We start from the raw sequence: 16,384 nt of genomic DNA, 5'->3' as shown, positions 1-16,384 counted from the left end.
TTTGAGAAATGAAATAAACTATTGCAGTATTTTTGTCTGCTGCTGAGGTTGCCCATGAGTAAAATTTTAAAGATTAAAATATAAAAGTCATTAACTGTTTCCTAAATGAGTGGCATTAGCTCTGCTTTTGTGAAGGAACACCCAGCAGAGGTAGTTGAAGAAATTTGTGTAGCCTAATTTTACAGTGGAGTATTGGTCTTTTAAAAAGTATTGTTCTGATATTTTACATCATTTCACTGTTTGGGCATCTGGAAAAGGAGGTCACTAATTTAGGCCTCTCCATAATTCACAGGGATCAGGGGAACAGGAAAGAGTTTAGAATTATTGTATGTAATCTAAATTATGATATTTTAAAGTTTCTTTGCTATTTGTTGAATGCTATAACTTTTTAATACTATCTTTTCAGATAGCAGAATTTTTACTACATAATCACACTTACTATGTAATGCCTTGAACATTTTTTCTAATACTTTTAAATTCAGTTCTTTTGGTGATGCAATATGAATGATTCCATTGGGCAAAGTTAACCATTTTAAAAAATAATTCTTTACTACACTCGATCTTAGCCAAAAGGCTGAGAAGCAATAAAAATACTTCTTTAAAGTATAGGCATATAATCTCTTTATGGCTTTAGATATCTTATAATCATCCAGTTAATCTAGCATTATATTCCTCAGACATGTAAGTGGTTACTCTAGCATTCAGCCATGTAAAGAAAAACATTCTATGCACTATTTTGGGAAGGCCCACTGCTGAAAGCTTTTACACAATTCTTTTGAATTCTGATAGCCTTATTTATATCTTTTCTTTGCAGAAAGATGTCATCACTTTAACTGTAAATTTTCTATTTTTAAAAATAACTGTAACACTGAGTGATAATTCTATGTAGCAGATGTTGAGCTATATAAAGCAAGAAAAGGCTTTTTTTCAGGCAGTCTTTTAAGAAGGGTACAGTGGATCACAATGTTTGTATCTTACAGACTTGATAAAGAAGATTTTGGACTTGATGAAGAGTTTTTAGGGATCAATTTGAGTTATTTTTACGGTTGGTAATTTTTATAGTTGGTTTTATCAGCAGTCCATTGGAACTATTTCATTTAAACCTGATCAAACCTAACCATGGCTATTCTTGACTTATAGATACATTACCTGTAAAGTTTTGGTGCTCTGAAACTTTCCTTTTCTTTCACAGAACTATTGCACAGCTAAAACATTGTACATATCTGATTCAGACAAGAGAAAGCACTTCATGTTGTCTGTAAAGATGTTCTATGGCAACAGCGACGACATTGGTGTGTTCCTCAGTAAGCGGATAAAAGTCATCTCCAAACCTTCCAAAAAGAAGCAGTCATTGAAAAATGCTGACTGTACGTATCCTTGTGTTTTCTTACTTGTCCCCATCTCCCACTGTGAATTAATAAGAAAACTGTATTTCCAATTAAAGTTGTCTTTTCAATAGCCAGTTCGGTCTTTCTAATATTTTTGTGGCATTCTTTATTGTATTTTTTTTTCTTTTTAATGGAAAATGGATAGTACCTGGTCTAAGGAAGTGGTTTTCAAACAGACTGTCTTTAGTACTGCCCAGGGGCATTTAGGGAAGTGGGAGGTTTTTCTTCTATTGTTCTAGTGACTGGAGGGGATGAAATTGACATTGGATATCTTTGCCCCAGGTTGCTAACTCTCTCCTGTTACGAATTTCATTCCTTTGGTGTAGTTTAATGTATTTTCTGTAAATTGGTAGCATCCAAAAGAAACAGAACTAGACACCTGTTAAAATTGGAAAGACAGATTTTATTTAATCCTATTGAAATAGGGTAAAAGAGAACTGAGTTCAATTCTGAGGTATATCAAAACCAAGTGAGGAGGTCAATGGATGGAAAATTACTAAGAGGGATGCATCACAGGTGGGGGGATTCTTGCTAACCCCACGGTGAGGGGATGACTTAGTAGAATTTTTGCTTTAAGGAGGCAAAGTAGACTGATGACAGGGTCTACAAGTTTGGTCAAGAAGAGGATCTCTGTCAGTAGTTACTCTAGAAGTTTGATCAGATGTAGGTTGCTGTTCTTTGGTTCTTTTGTTGTTGAAAGGCAAGCCCTACTTCAGAGGTGGTGGTGTGCTCTCTTCCACCAGGAAGCATTAAGTTTTGTATTCAGACTATTTATAGTCCAAATTACAGGGTTTTATTTAACCTCTTTAACTTTGTATTTGTATTGAATATTAGTTTCTTGATGGCAGAGAACATATTTCACCTTCAGAATATTTTCCTACTAATGTAGATAAGTTGTTTTTTTTTTTAATGAAATTTCATATGATGAAATACTTTTAAGGCATTTAGAAGCAAACTTGTCTAAAATGACAATATACAGAGTCAATAGCCTCTTTGGTAAACATGCTTCTAGACACTTTCTATGCATGTTTTCTATAGGATTGGAAGCAAGCATGCAGTCACATATAAATGTTTGCCCAATGGAACCACCGCGTACAGGGGGCTTTATAGTCTGCTTTCCCATTCAGAGATATTCTAGGGAGATATTTTCTTATCAGTACATTTAGATACACATCATTTAAGTGGGTGAATGATATAATTTATTTAGTCAAATTCCTACTTTTGGACATTTATTTTTTAAAGTAATTTTTTCTTTTCATAGAAAGATCAATACATTAAACATATGGTGTTGCTTTCGTGTTAAAATGATTTTTATACTATGAATATGTTTGATATCATCAGCTTGATATTAAGACATTATTGACATTATTATTAAGCTATTTTGGTATCATGTGTATTTTCTTAGAAGGTTAAAAGATTTATAGTATCTGTTAAATGCTAGATTATAATAAAGAATTGCCAAGTAGAATTATCTTCTTGAGCCCCCAGCCCAGTCACTAAATTATGAGCTATTCTTCCTTTGCAGTGTGCATTGCCTCAGGAACAAAGGTGGCTTTGTTTAATCGACTTCGATCCCAGACAGTTAGTACCAGATACTTGCATGTAGAAGGAGGTAATTTCCATGCCAGTTCACAACAGTGGGGAGCATTTTACATTCATCTCTGTGAGTATACAAATACACATTTGATGCTTTTCCTGTCAAATTGCCAAATTCCTTTCAATAATGAGATATATAGATTTTGGGGGGTCATTTTTTAAGCAGATCATGAATTCCAAAAGGTGATAATTTGATCTCTTTTTCCTCCTGCTGCAGTGGATGATGATGAATCAGAAGGAGAAGAATTCACAGTCAGAGATGGCTACATCCATTATGGACAGACGGTCAAACTTGTGTGTTCAGTTACTGGCATGGCACTCCCAAGATTGGTATGGCTCTACTTTTACTTTAGTGGTATATGAAGTAAAAATAAATTCTTAAAACTGGAAAATCACAGCGTTCAAATGTAAAAACACATCTCAATTTCATGCTTTTTAATTTAAAAAGATGTCACTCATCCCTGCTGTTAATAATGACTAATTGCACTCTCCCTTATTTTAGAAAGGCTTTAAAGCAAGCAGTCAAGCTTAAAAAGTGCCCCTCTTAACGTCTTCCTCCTGTGCTTCTAAACTTTTTGGTGGTACTTTCCTTTTTGGTTATGAACATGTTCAATAGAGGGCGCTATAAGTTACATTATGTTTTGTTCTTTACTAATGCAGATATAATGCATAATTTATTTTTTAGGGTATCTGCTATATCCCCATGTAGTACCAAGTTTTTAAAAGTAAAGAAATTCTTCTTTTAAAATATAAACTTTATTTTTATTAGCTTTCTCTTTCTCAAGAAGATAGATTTTATTAAAAATTAAATAATGTTAGTATTTCTTACTTGGGGAGAGAAGCCTAAGAGTTAGGACTTTTGTTCACTAGAACATCTTGAAACTGTAAAAGCTACCTTTCTTAGTAAAATGAAAACAAGAGTACCTTACAGTTCTAATCCCCCACCTCCAATTTTCCCCTTTATTTTCTGAAACAATGCAATTTAGTTATATTCAAGATGCAGGGGATTTGTGAGTAAGTTTGATTTTAGGTCATGTTGGGAGAGCAGAAGAACATGCCTTGTATTTATCACTTTGGTGAAATATTTCATTGGTTTATATGTTTAAGGGCGATTCCAGCAGAGGCTGGTAGATCTATAGTTGTCTAAGTAAATATATCATTTATTTATTTTCATTTTTAAATTTTTTCTATGTCATGATTGTAATGAAGTGCTTTTTCCCCATTTAATTTAATAAACCCAGATGTGCAAGTGTAGTAATAACAGTTTGTAAAACCTTGAAATTGGGGCAAATCTTACTAAAAAGAGTGTGAAGGAAAGAAAAGTTTGCAAAGGAAGGAAGGATGTAAAAATCATAAGGAAGACAGAAGCTAACAAAAAACCAAATCAACCATTCCTCAGTTCTTCTGAGTCTGTTCAAAGGATGGTATTTGTGTGCTTTGGATAGTAGATGCTAATTCTACAGAAGCACAGCTTTAGAGCCTTATGCTTCTGATCTGCAGTAACGAATAGACCACTTAAAAAACAGACCCAGATCTTAAAACTGTTTCCACTGAGAGTTTTATATAAAGTATTAATTTTAATTGAAAGTTTTTACACTTAAAACTATGAGGTTCTGATTATTTAAATGTTGCAATAAAAGTTAAAGTAGATAATGTATTAGAGAAAGTTGCAGTGCCATCATTACCATGCTGACAGATATGTCTTTCTAATCTAAGAGGCTTCATGACTGAAGAAGTCTGACTAGTAAATCGTAGATGGACCGTAGAGGTCTATACTACTTCCTAGCTTCTTTGACCTTTATTTACATAAAGTTTTCAACATTGAAAAGCCACATTCTGTATGCTTTTGAAAAGGTAAATCCTACTCATTATCTGAGTTGGCTTTTTTTTTTTTTTTTTAACGAGACAGGGCCTCACTCTGTTGCCCAGGCTGGAATATGGTGGCACAGTTATAACTCACTGTAACCTCAAACTCCTGGGCTCAAGTGATGCTCCTTCCCCAGTATCCTGAGTAGCTAAGACTACAGGTACATACTACACACCTGGCTAATTTTTTCTTTTCAAATATTTTTATTTTAGAATCTGGGTCTTACTGTATTTTCTAGGCTAGTCTCAAACTCTAGGCTCAAGCAATCCTCCCGAAGTGCTGGGATTGTACACAGGAGCCACTCTGCCTAGCCTAAAAGCTTTCTACAATATCAACCCTATTAGGGAGCTTTGCATGGAAAATACTATCACTCCAAGACCAACTTGCAGTAGGATCAATGTTCTCTTAAAAATCCTGTTTCTTAAAGTACTCACAAAACAGGCATAATTGATGCAGATTTAGCAAGTACCAAGAAACTAGTGTTAGCCATTTGCTCCTAGTACTCATAAAGAATGTCAGATACCGGAGGGGTAAGTAAGGGTCATCTAAGATTGATTATGTTACTAGGATAGCCCCACTTCTAAGGTTTCATCTGTGTAATTAAGCACTGCCTATGGATGGTACAGAAGGTACATCAGTCTCATTTGGCAACCAATCCAGTAATGTAAGCGTCAACATTTATTGGGCATTTAGCAGGTACCGTGCTAGTACCAGGGGCAAGATAAGTTTCCAGTCCTTAAGGGCTACGTCTGTTTAACCTCAGAAATGTGGTAAATACTATACCAACTATCTATAAAACCAGTTAGAGGAGAGAGCGAGCCAACTTCTGAGTGTATAATCCATCACACTCAACAGCCTAGCTTGTAGCAAGTTGTATTACCTGTTTTCTTTAATTTCTTTGCCTCTTTTCTTAATAGTTAGAAATTATCAAAGTAAGCATTTGATGCCATCTTTGCATATCTTGGATTTCTTCATTGATGAGAGCTAGGTCATTCAGCAATGTGTAAAGAACTATTGAAGGGAATGAAAAATAAGGGTAACATGGCCCATGGTCTCAATGTGGTTATTATTACTAGCTAGTGGAGAAATTAGAAACATTTCTGTGTCAACTCATGACTCTTATGTGGTGGAGACTCATAAATGAGTGCTGTAGACTTACTCAAAAAGTCATTTCTCTATAACCCTAACTTCATTGAATTTAAATATAGCTTTGAGACTAAATATAGTATTGATGGAAACATTTTTCTGGAGGTTAGTTAGCTTCATAGACTATCGTAGAAACTGTAATTGCTAAAACTATAATGTCTTTTAAACTGAAAAATTAATGGTGTTAGTAGGATGATAATTAATAAACTGCAAAGCTAAAAATGCATAAATATGAAGAATGTTGACTTCAAGATTGGGGCTTTATATAGTTGCAGCTTAGGTGACGATAAATGATCTCAGTATAAGGGGACACAGTGAGTCAAGTAGTAAAAGTCATTCCTTGCATCTACTTGGTGACTGCATTATGTATCAAGTTATCTTTCCTCATCTCCATATGTGTTTTGTGGACTGTTTGGGTCATAAGATTTCAGAGTATAGCACAAAGAGGTCGGGCTGGGCGGGGCAACTAGCCCTGGGATCATATTCTGGCCTTTCAGCTACTAACCTGGTTATTTTGAGTAATTTACCTGACCTCTCTAAGCTCATTTCCTAATCTGCAAAAGTATTTCATTTTGTTTTGTTTTAAATATGTATTGGATAATGCATATAAGATGTTTGCACTGACTGGCACACCCACAGTAAGTAGCCTAATAGAGATTTTCCCCTTTGAGGTTGGAAATGTCATTATATGTGTGCTACTCAAAACATGGTCCATAGTCAGTAGCATTATCACCAAAAATTTGTTAGAAATGCAGAATGACCGGCCCCACACAAGTGCTGCCAGGTCAGAACCTGTATTTTTCACAAGAGCTGCAGATGATTTGTGCACACGCTAACATTCTATTTTATTTTATTTTTATTTTTTGAGACAGTCTTTCTTTGTTGCCCTCAGTAGAGTGCTGTGCCATCCTAGCTCACAGCAACCTCAAACTCTCGGGCTCAAAGTGATTCTCTTGCCTCAGCCTAGGGTAGCTGGGGCTACAGGTGCCCACCACAACACCTGGCTGTTTTTTAGAGATAGGGTCTTACTCTTGGCTCAGGCTGTTCTCAAACTCCTGAACCCAGGCAATCCACCCTCTTTGACCTCCCAGAGTGCTAGAATTACAGACATGAGCCCCTGTGCCTGGCCCCACGCCAAAATTTTAAAAGCACTGATCTAGAAAACAAGCAAATGTGCCTGTCCAGGATCTATTTAGATCAACAGTTCTCAACCTGTGGTTCGTGACCCCTTTGGGGTTCGAACAACCCTTTCACAGGGGTCACCCAAGATCATCCTGCATATCAGATATTTACATTATGATTCATAACAGTAGCAAAATTACAGTTATGAAGTAGCACCAAAAATAATTTTATGGTTGGGGGTCACCACAACATGAGGAACTATATTAAAGGGTTACAGCACTAGGAAGGTTGAAAACCACTGATTTAGATGTTCATGGAAGGAAGTAACAGTTTCTATGTTTTCTCGTGCTTGTAATCTAAAAATATTTTTTATTCCTAGCCTTATTATCTGTAAATGTTTTTATTTATGTAGGTGTAGGACAAATAACTGTGATGTATTATATGTGTATAGCATGTACTTCTATACTCTTGATGATATTTTCCACATGTGAGTGACCTTTTGTTTATTAATTATTGACTGTAGATAATCAGGAAAGTTGATAAGCAGACGGCATTACTGGACGCAGATGACCCTGTGTCACAACTCCATAAATGTGCATTTTACCTTAAGGACACAGAAAGAATGTACTTGTGCCTTTCTCAAGAGAGAATAATTCAGTTTCAGGTATGTTTTTAAATTACTGGTGAGATCTGCAATGTGCAAACTATTAGATTAGCAGCTTACAGAAACATGGAGTTCTTATTTGCTGTAATCGCATCTCTTAAGTACATGCAGCTGTACCACTTATTTAACTCAGGTCCAAGGGTCCTTTACATGTATGTCCTCAGACATGCTGGCCATCCTATTTCAGAGAAGAACTCTGAAGATTAAGGAAATGTTCGCAGAAAAACGTAGTTCCAGGATGCTTAATCTGGGGAACAAAGAGGCCCTCAGGATATTCAGCAATTGATTTTTGGTGTTCATTGAATCTGAAAATGTGTGCAAACACTCTGTATAGATAAAGCATTTTTCTAGGCGAGGGCCCCAAATACCATCATATTTACATTGGGGTCTCCCAAGATAATAATGATTATGTGCTTCAAAAGTATAATGTAATTATACTTATGCAGAAGCCTTTTCATGAAGACATTTATGGCGTGGGCAAATGATTTAATAGGATAGTTTTAATTAATTGTGAAACTGCTTTGTAAACTCCCAGTCCAGACAGAGGGCCACATACAACTCGGATGAGTGTACTGGGCCCCTGGTCTAGGTATGTTCTGGTAGAGGTAGGGGCTTGTCGGTTCAGTTCTGGGTTGCCTCTTGCTGAAATTGTGTACCTACTAGCTGTACTTTAAGCAAGAGGGCTCCCATCCTCTCCCTCTCCTCAGGGTTTCTAAAGAGTTTTAAATAGCCATTTACATATTAATGAACAATACCAGTATTGATGTACTCTTAATGGTTATTCTAAAAGATATTATTACTTGATATGTCACTGAAATATTTTGTATTATGACTAGAACTGTTGTCTATGGGGTCTCCACATTAATCTTCTGTTTGTGTTTATTTATGAATGGGCAAAGTACTATGCTTTAGGAAGTTGATAAATTTTTACTGAATCTGTCCTTGTTAACTCTAATTTAAATGTTACTTTGGGAAAATTTTCTTGTACTACAAAGTATGTAAAACTCCATTTCTTTTTTCATAAGGCCACTCCATGCCCGAAAGAACCAAATAAAGAGATGATAAATGATGGCGCTTCCTGGACAATCATTAGTACAGATAAGGCAGAGTATACGTTTTATGAGGGGATGGGTCCTGTCTTGGCCCCTGTCACCCCTGTGCCTGTCGTAGAGAGTCTTCAGGTGAGACCCTTTAGTCACAGTTGGCTTGTAGCTCTTTGCAACTGCTCTAAGTTATGACTTGGCCTAATTTTGTTTCATGGGAATTTGGGGTTTTGTTATATATCATTTGTTGGTAAGATACAAAAAATAGGAACTTATGAAAGAAAATTTAAATTTAAATCAACTTATATTTATCTTAAAATGTTTTTAGGCTCGGCGCCGGTAGCTCAAGTGGCTAAGGTGTCAGCCACACACAAGAGCTGGCAGGTTAGAATCTAACTCAGGCCCGCCAAACAACGACAACTACAACCAAAAAATGGCTGGGTGTTATGGCGGGCGCCTGTAGTCCCAGCTACTTGGGAGGCTAAGGCAAGAGAATCGCTTAAGCCCAGGAGTTGGAGGTTGCTATGAGCTGTGATGGCACAGCACTCTACCCAGGGTGACAGTTTGAGGCTCTGTCTCAAAAAAAAAAAAAAAAAATGTTTTTAGCTTGCTTTGTAACCATGCTATTTAAAAGGAAAATTTTAATTACTCATTTTTTAACAAAGAAGGTTGAGTGGGACTATAATTTGTGTACTTTCATGAAAAATAAAGTTTTCTCAGTGTTGTAATTTTTCTGTGAATTGCAGTTGAATGGTGGTGGAGACGTAGCAATGCTTGAACTCACGGGACAGAATTTCACTCCAAATTTACGAGTGTGGTTTGGGGATGTAGAAGCTGAAACTATGTACAGGTACTTGATAAAACTTTTTACATCATCCAGAGGTTGTAAGGGGTATGGGAACCTGAGATCGTTTTCTGAAATTGTCATTTTTTAAACAAGTTTTTTTTTTTTTTTTTTTTTTTTATTGTTGGGGATTCATTGAGGGTACAATAAGCCAGTTACACTGATTGCAATTGTTAGGTAAAGTCCCTCTTGCAATCATGTCTTGCCCCCATAAAGTGTGACACACACCAAGGCCCCACCCTCCGTTTTTTTAAAGGGCTTTTAAGTGATTGCTGTTTCCTCCTCAGATGTGGAGAGAGTATGCTCTGTGTCGTCCCAGACATTTCTGCATTCCGAGAAGGTTGGAGATGGGTTCGCCAGCCAGTCCAGGTTCCAGTAACTTTGGTCCGTAATGATGGAATCATTTATTCCACCAGCCTTACCTTTACCTACACACCGGAACCAGGGCCGCGGCCCCACTGCAGTGCAGCAGGAGCAATCCTTCGAGCCAACTCAAGCCAAGTGCCCCCTAATGAGTCGAACACAAACAGTGCAGGAAGCTACACAGACGCCAGCACAAATCCCACCAGTGTCGCATCCTCGACAGCAACGGTGGTGTCCTAACTACCGTCTTTTTGCTAGGACTTAAACTGACTTGAGTGCGCAAAAAGTTGACAAAAAAGAGGGAAAAAAATGAACCTTCTTTTGTGGTTTCTTGGGAAAACTTTTCATACCAGGTGTTACTACTATTCACAGCCCCGTTACCTGCAAGTGCTGATTTGAAATGCAGAAGCCACAGTAAAACACAAAAACATCAAAAGTTACAAACTATTGGAAATCAAGTTTTTCAGCTGTTCTTTTGTTTGTTTGGTTGGTTGATTTTTGTTTGCTTTTGTTTAAGTGGGCAAGAAGTAAATAATGTGGCTGGAATAAAAGTTAAGCAAACTAGAAGATACAAATCTAACATAGTTTTTATGGACCAAGGAACTGTATAAGCTTTAGTAAAAGGTACATTTTCACCAGACCTTTTTTATATCATGGTATATAGTACACCTTGTTACCAAATAGGTTGTTCTCTTCCCTTCCCACCTGTGAGCTTTTGCTCTAGAGTACATCCAGCTTCCAGGCCTGACCATTCTTGTTTAATCTAAATATCATACTCTTCTAGGGTTTTTGGTCTAAGGCGGGAACTAATTTTTTTTTAAGCTGAAATCTTACAACTTTTCATGAGTCGAAATTGTTTGATTTCAGCAAGTAAAATCTTGTAAAGGCCTACATATTTTTTTTTAAGATTATATGAAGTCTGTGCAAAAGCTTTAAAAAAAAATGCCTCTGCCTTGCCTGCAATACATGCAATGTACGTTAACTTAGTCTCTATCCTCAGACACTGTTGGTAGTCATTTCTGTGTCTTCTGTTTTTTAAATGTATTTATAGTAGTTATCCAAGAGGTTCTGACATTTACATGGATTTCATTGTGGCCATTTAGTCATCGATGAGTAAATGGCACAGAACATGTTGGTGTTTGAAGTGTTCTCTCCCCGTTTCCCTTAAATACATCTGTGTGTTCCAGGATTTCTTCAGGTTTTCTTTCCCTCTTCCTAATCTTGTACATAACTTGTATTATGTGTAAGTTAAACAATTTATTTTGAACTTGGAATGTTCCCGGTGATTTCAGCAGAGTGTTTTCTGCCTTGTTGGGAAATGACAAGAAAATATCATGAGAAGATTTGCTACCAGTTGGTAGATAGTGCCCTAAGGGGAGAATGGGGAAAATCTCAGTAAAAGCATTTTTTATTATCTTTACTTTTTTTTTTTGGTAGCCTAGGCCAGAGCATCATTGTAATCTCTAAAAACATAAAATGCTTTTATTAGATGATCGACTAAAATAGCTGGAAGACAGAAGCAGGTAGTTGTAAGATTATAAAAATGCAAATGTAATTTATATTGCCATTGATTTCTCTGCCTTTTTTTTCTTTCTTGTTTTTTTTTCTCCAGTCCTGAGCATCTCCAGGTTTATTCAGAAAACGTTCCTTTTCCTTTTATTTGAGATTTGGTTGTGTTCAAGTTTGTGTGTTGGTTTTGCACACTAATCTCAACAGTTTTTTTGTTACTTTTGTTCCTGCACTTTGGTTATGCCTTTGTTCGGTTTCTTGGAAATTGCAGCAGACTCATTGGGCTACATTTAGTACAAGAACCACATGTATATGTTATAGGACACAGTCTAGTAATACAATCATCTTTCATAGAGTAAAAACTACCTCTAGATTGTGGTAAGCTTTTACTGTCCCATAAAACAGGAGCCACAGTACCTTATGAATACAAAACTGTAACTTCCTACGTTTTCATACAGAACATTGTCTTTCTGATGTCTTGGGCTATTTTGAAAAAATTTCCATCTACAGACTTTTTAAAAACCGTTATTAGTAGCACCCCCTCCCCCCAGCTTTGCTGTCATTGTCACCCACTCTTTTGCTAAGACTATGCCATTGTAAATACTCTTCCTCATACCTTCTCCTTAGATTTCAAGGGGAAAGTCATCCGTAAAGCATGGTAGGTGGCTAAATCCAAGTTATTGTGGTTTTCTCTTCCTGCAGGCCTTGGAGGCCCCCAGCTGCGTTTCACTCTATATCCTCTCCTCTTCAAGTCTCCCGTTGCTCTCTTCCCTCTTACAAACTAATCCTGCCTCACACCTTAAATCTGTTTCAAGGGCAGAACTCATCGTGGCCTTATCTTTCTTTGTTGTAAACTATTCACTGGCTCTTACTTGCGAACTGGCTTCTTTCTGAGTAGTATTTATTCTTTCTGTTGAGTCACGCAGAAGTCAGTACACAGTGCTTTTGTTCAGAGTGTGGAGATGGTTGTAGTGCTGCTTTCCTTTTAAGGGGCCACAAGTTTCCTCTACTTCCTAGGTTTGATATTTAGTTAAGAAATCATACTAAATTAACTGATAACAAATGAGATGCTTTTGAAAAACAAACTATTTCTTACCCAGCCATGTAGCTCAAAATAATTTTTCAAGTTCATGGCTTTGTTCAAATGAACTTTTGCTTTTTTAATGTTTATATCTTATTTTGGTTCTTTGTTTCTTTTAATAAGATAATTGACATGTCAGACTATAAACTCTTTTCATGTTTGTTTTTTTTTTTTAAACTTCAAGAATGTACTTACAGGTATTTTCCCCACCTGTTGTATGCCATTCTCACCACAGACTAAAGAGTGAAAGCGGTTTGTTGATTGTAGCTTATGGTTTATCAGTAGTTCTTTTGTCAGCTGCTTAAAGTCTTTTTCATGGATTTGTGAATCATTTTCAGTATGTAATTTATAGGAACCGTGTTTCTAGTTGCAGTAGACAATGTCCCTCCCTCAGTGATGACATTATTAGAGGTGCTGGCCATGGACCCTATGAAACTCTCTTCTTTACAGTGATGATGCTTCAGTTATAATCTATTTAATTTGTTAAAATTCGGTTTTAGAAGTATATCTTCATGCTTTCATGATTCTATGTAATTTCTAGAAAATATGCATAGAAGCTGAGCCTCTGATCCAATATGTTTTTATTCCTTCTGTCGAATTTATCACATAGATTGGGAAGGCAAGCCAAAGGCTTCACATGTAAAATGCCCTTCATATTTTGAATGATTTTAGAGATAAACACGAGTGTACCATTTGCTGACTCTTCTCAAACAGTGGTAACTAAAGGCATCCTCATATGTTAATTTGTGAAATATTTGTCACTTTTACTGCACAGACTTACTTTTGATCATAACTGGTTAGTTTTTTTTTGTTTTTAATGAAACTGATACCATCTGTGCTTTAAATCCAACTTAGATGGACGAATCCAGGTTATTACGCAGGCCTCACAAAATCTCCAAAGCTGTTTTTGAGAACTAACCTAACTAGTCATGTTAACCAGAAGAATCTGTTGGGATGGGAGGGTTCCTTTTTGAAACAGAATGCTATTCGATTATTAACCAAGTTAATTTACTTTGATTTCAAAAGCAGCTGTGTTTCTGATGAGTACTGAACAAATGTGTGTAATTTTCTGTGCCAGACTTTTGACTTTGTTTTCAAGCACTGTAATGTGGGATGGATGGTTAGAAACAATAATATATTAGGGTTTCTATTTAACCCTTTCAGGACTGAACTGTATCTCCTTTTATTAATTTCCCCTGTGTTGTGGTAAATGTTTGCCAGCATTCAGTGCTGTGTCGGTCCAGATGTAGGTTTATATGCTCATTTTTAGCTTATTTCTTGTACCTTGCAGCATGCTCTAAGCATTCAGTCCTTAAGGGGTTTATCTTACAAACTGTGCACCTGTAAGGTTTATTAGCAATAAGATAGAAAATTGAGCAAGTTTATACCATAATTTTGTAGAAAAAAAGAATCTGCTCAGTTCCATATTTCATCCATGAAAAACCTGCAATATGGGCAGTTTCGAGGAATAAATAAAAAGGAAATGTAAACCATTGTAAAGTCTTCTGTTGGATGTGCCTGATGCATGTATTATTGCCTTTGATTTCAGAATACTTCTTAAAGATAAAATTAAATTCTATATTACATTTTGTGTACTTATAGTCTTACCTTGCCATGTACATTATTACATCAAAGTGATAGCTATGGAAATTTAATTTTCAGTGTTTTTAACTATATAGTGCTTTAAAGAGAGATACGTTTTTTTGATTTTCTTTTCTTATATTAATGGGGAAATGGGTTTTGTAACTCAAGTGGTATATCTCCCAATTTAGGATGGTTTAAAGCTGTTCTCACCAAAATTGGAGAGTGTTAAGTAACAGTAGCCTGCTTTTCCAGTATAAGGTTGCTATTTGGTCTGGTATACAAAAGATCAATCACATAATGGTTTGTGTCTGTTGGGGAGGTTCCTAAGAAGTGAGGACAGAGTATTCTTTGTTTAATATGAACCAATTTGAAGGGGGAAGTTATATAAATTTCAAATCATAGCAAGTTCAGTTCTTATTGGCCTCCCAAAGAAAGAATGTAAGTGAAGTTACAATGAGGATTTTGTTAAAGACATTCTGCTATAAAAATAGTGATTGTTAAAAAAAGAAAAAGTTTAGTTGGAATTCAAATTGTGAGGCCTCTACAGCTTGAGCAAGATTGATAATCACTTGATTTTAGAATTCAAAGTAATAAGCTTAGCTCCTAAGTGTGAATTGTGTATGTAACCTACAAGTCATAGGAGGGAATATAAGCTAAGTGATTTCAGCAAACATGCCTTAAATTGCCTTTTTTTGTCATCAAACCCCTAGATGGCTACCAGTTACAATGATTCAGAAGGTAAGCTATATCAATTCCAAATCCAGTAAAGTGAGCAACCACACAGAATGTCTCCCCACCACCACCACCAAACAAAGAAAAATCTAGAAAGATGTACACCAAAAGGGAAATTCTATGAAAATGTTTTGTACTAGGAAACAGTTGAGGGAGACAGATGAAGCTGTTGTATACAAAGTACAAATGAGGTCCTTGGTCTTGGCCTGAGATTATGATCCTAAAGCATAAGGCCAAGACAGGGAACTAGAAGCCCCAAGTGCAGCTGGGACCGGTCCTACTAGACAACGAGCCCGTGGTGCTCTGTGCCTGGCACACAGGTGCTCAACAGAGAGTGTGAAGCTTCACGCTCACATATGCAGAACTCCTGACTAAGCATGGTTTGTAGAAAATGCAGAAAATATTCTGTGGGCTTTAAATGTAAGAAATGGTCATATTAAATGAAATTAGGTTATCTTGTAACTGTTAGAATTTACAGAATGTTTTGCTGTGATGAGGTGGTATTTTAAAATGTGGTATTCTAAGAAGAACAATTGGAAAGGTTAGTATGAGGGGTATGTGTGCCCAGTTCTTTCCAGCATCAGGACTGCAGGCCCTGCCTTTTGTCTCCTTCAGGCCCGCTGTCCTGTGGTTCAGTGCAGAGAATGTAATGTCATTTCTTGCTCTTTTACCTGTTTGGTAATTTCTGCTGGTGCCTGACAGAGTAGGGGTGCTGGTGTTTACTTAAATCCAAACTGTCGATCCAGAACCACCTCATCTTCATCATATAGAAGACTTCAGAAGTGTCCTTGGGTCATTCCTTTGGTGGAGCTGACTTTGACTTAAGCTGACTTTGACAGCTTTTCATTTTTTCTGGAACATTTTCTCCCTGCAAGGCTGCTCTCTCCTTTGTTTTTCATCATTGTACAACTGAAAGCCTGTGGTTCTGGCTTTTTTCCTGCTCCTTAATACATTCACAACTAAGTTTTTAATGTGGTGTTCAAGTATTTAGGGGATAATATGAAAAGTTTTAGGGAAAAATTGTGACTTCAAAGACAGTAAGACACTCAGTATACTCGATGGAATTGGAATCCTGGGGTTGATGGTCCTGAGAGTTAGGAGCTGAGAACACACCCAGCGGCTGTAGGGTCCAAGGGTGCAGGTGGGGTGGTCTTTGGGAAGCAACATCAGCTAAAGGGTACTGGCATATGCAGATATCAGCTTGAAAGTGTGAAGACCATCCTTCCCTGACGTTTACCGTCTTGTGTCAGAAGATTGGAATAGGTTAAAACACAGCTAGGCAATTTTAAATGTCCACTAACCTTCCAGGCTTTGAACTCAACTTATAGTATGGCCCTTTCCGGAAAACTCCCTCTGTGGACTCATATTAGTCACTCCCCAGCTGCCATAACAAGTACCCTTGACTGGATGGTTAATGTACACACACGCACATACACAAACCACGG

At 36.8% G+C, this 16,384-nt stretch overlaps 1 protein-coding gene across 1 annotated transcript in view; it reads left to right on the top strand.

The window, feature by feature from the left end:
- The window catches only part of RBPJ (recombination signal binding protein for immunoglobulin kappa J region), a 93,674-nt gene extending 79,551 nt beyond the window's left edge, over positions 1 to 14,123 (top strand). Inside the window, exons 7-13 of the mRNA XM_053577516.1 lie at positions 1,193 to 1,367; positions 2,914 to 3,051; positions 3,202 to 3,314; positions 7,643 to 7,783; positions 8,809 to 8,964; positions 9,573 to 9,676; positions 9,958 to 14,123. Of these exons, the coding sequence (XP_053433491.1) occupies positions 1,193 to 1,367; positions 2,914 to 3,051; positions 3,202 to 3,314; positions 7,643 to 7,783; positions 8,809 to 8,964; positions 9,573 to 9,676; positions 9,958 to 10,273 (1,143 nt within the window). The 3' untranslated portion in view covers positions 10,274 to 14,123. The remainder of the gene's footprint in view (positions 1 to 1,192; positions 1,368 to 2,913; positions 3,052 to 3,201; positions 3,315 to 7,642; positions 7,784 to 8,808; positions 8,965 to 9,572; positions 9,677 to 9,957) is intronic.
- The last annotated feature ends 2,261 nt before the right edge of the window (positions 14,124 to 16,384 follow it).

Source organism: Nycticebus coucang, chromosome 23 (assembly GCF_027406575.1).
Source record: "Nycticebus coucang isolate mNycCou1 chromosome 23, mNycCou1.pri, whole genome shotgun sequence".
Taxonomy (NCBI): domain Eukaryota; kingdom Metazoa; phylum Chordata; class Mammalia; order Primates; family Lorisidae; genus Nycticebus; species Nycticebus coucang.
The sequence above is the reverse complement of the archived record's forward strand: the minus strand, read 5'-3'. Positions and strand labels throughout refer to the sequence as shown.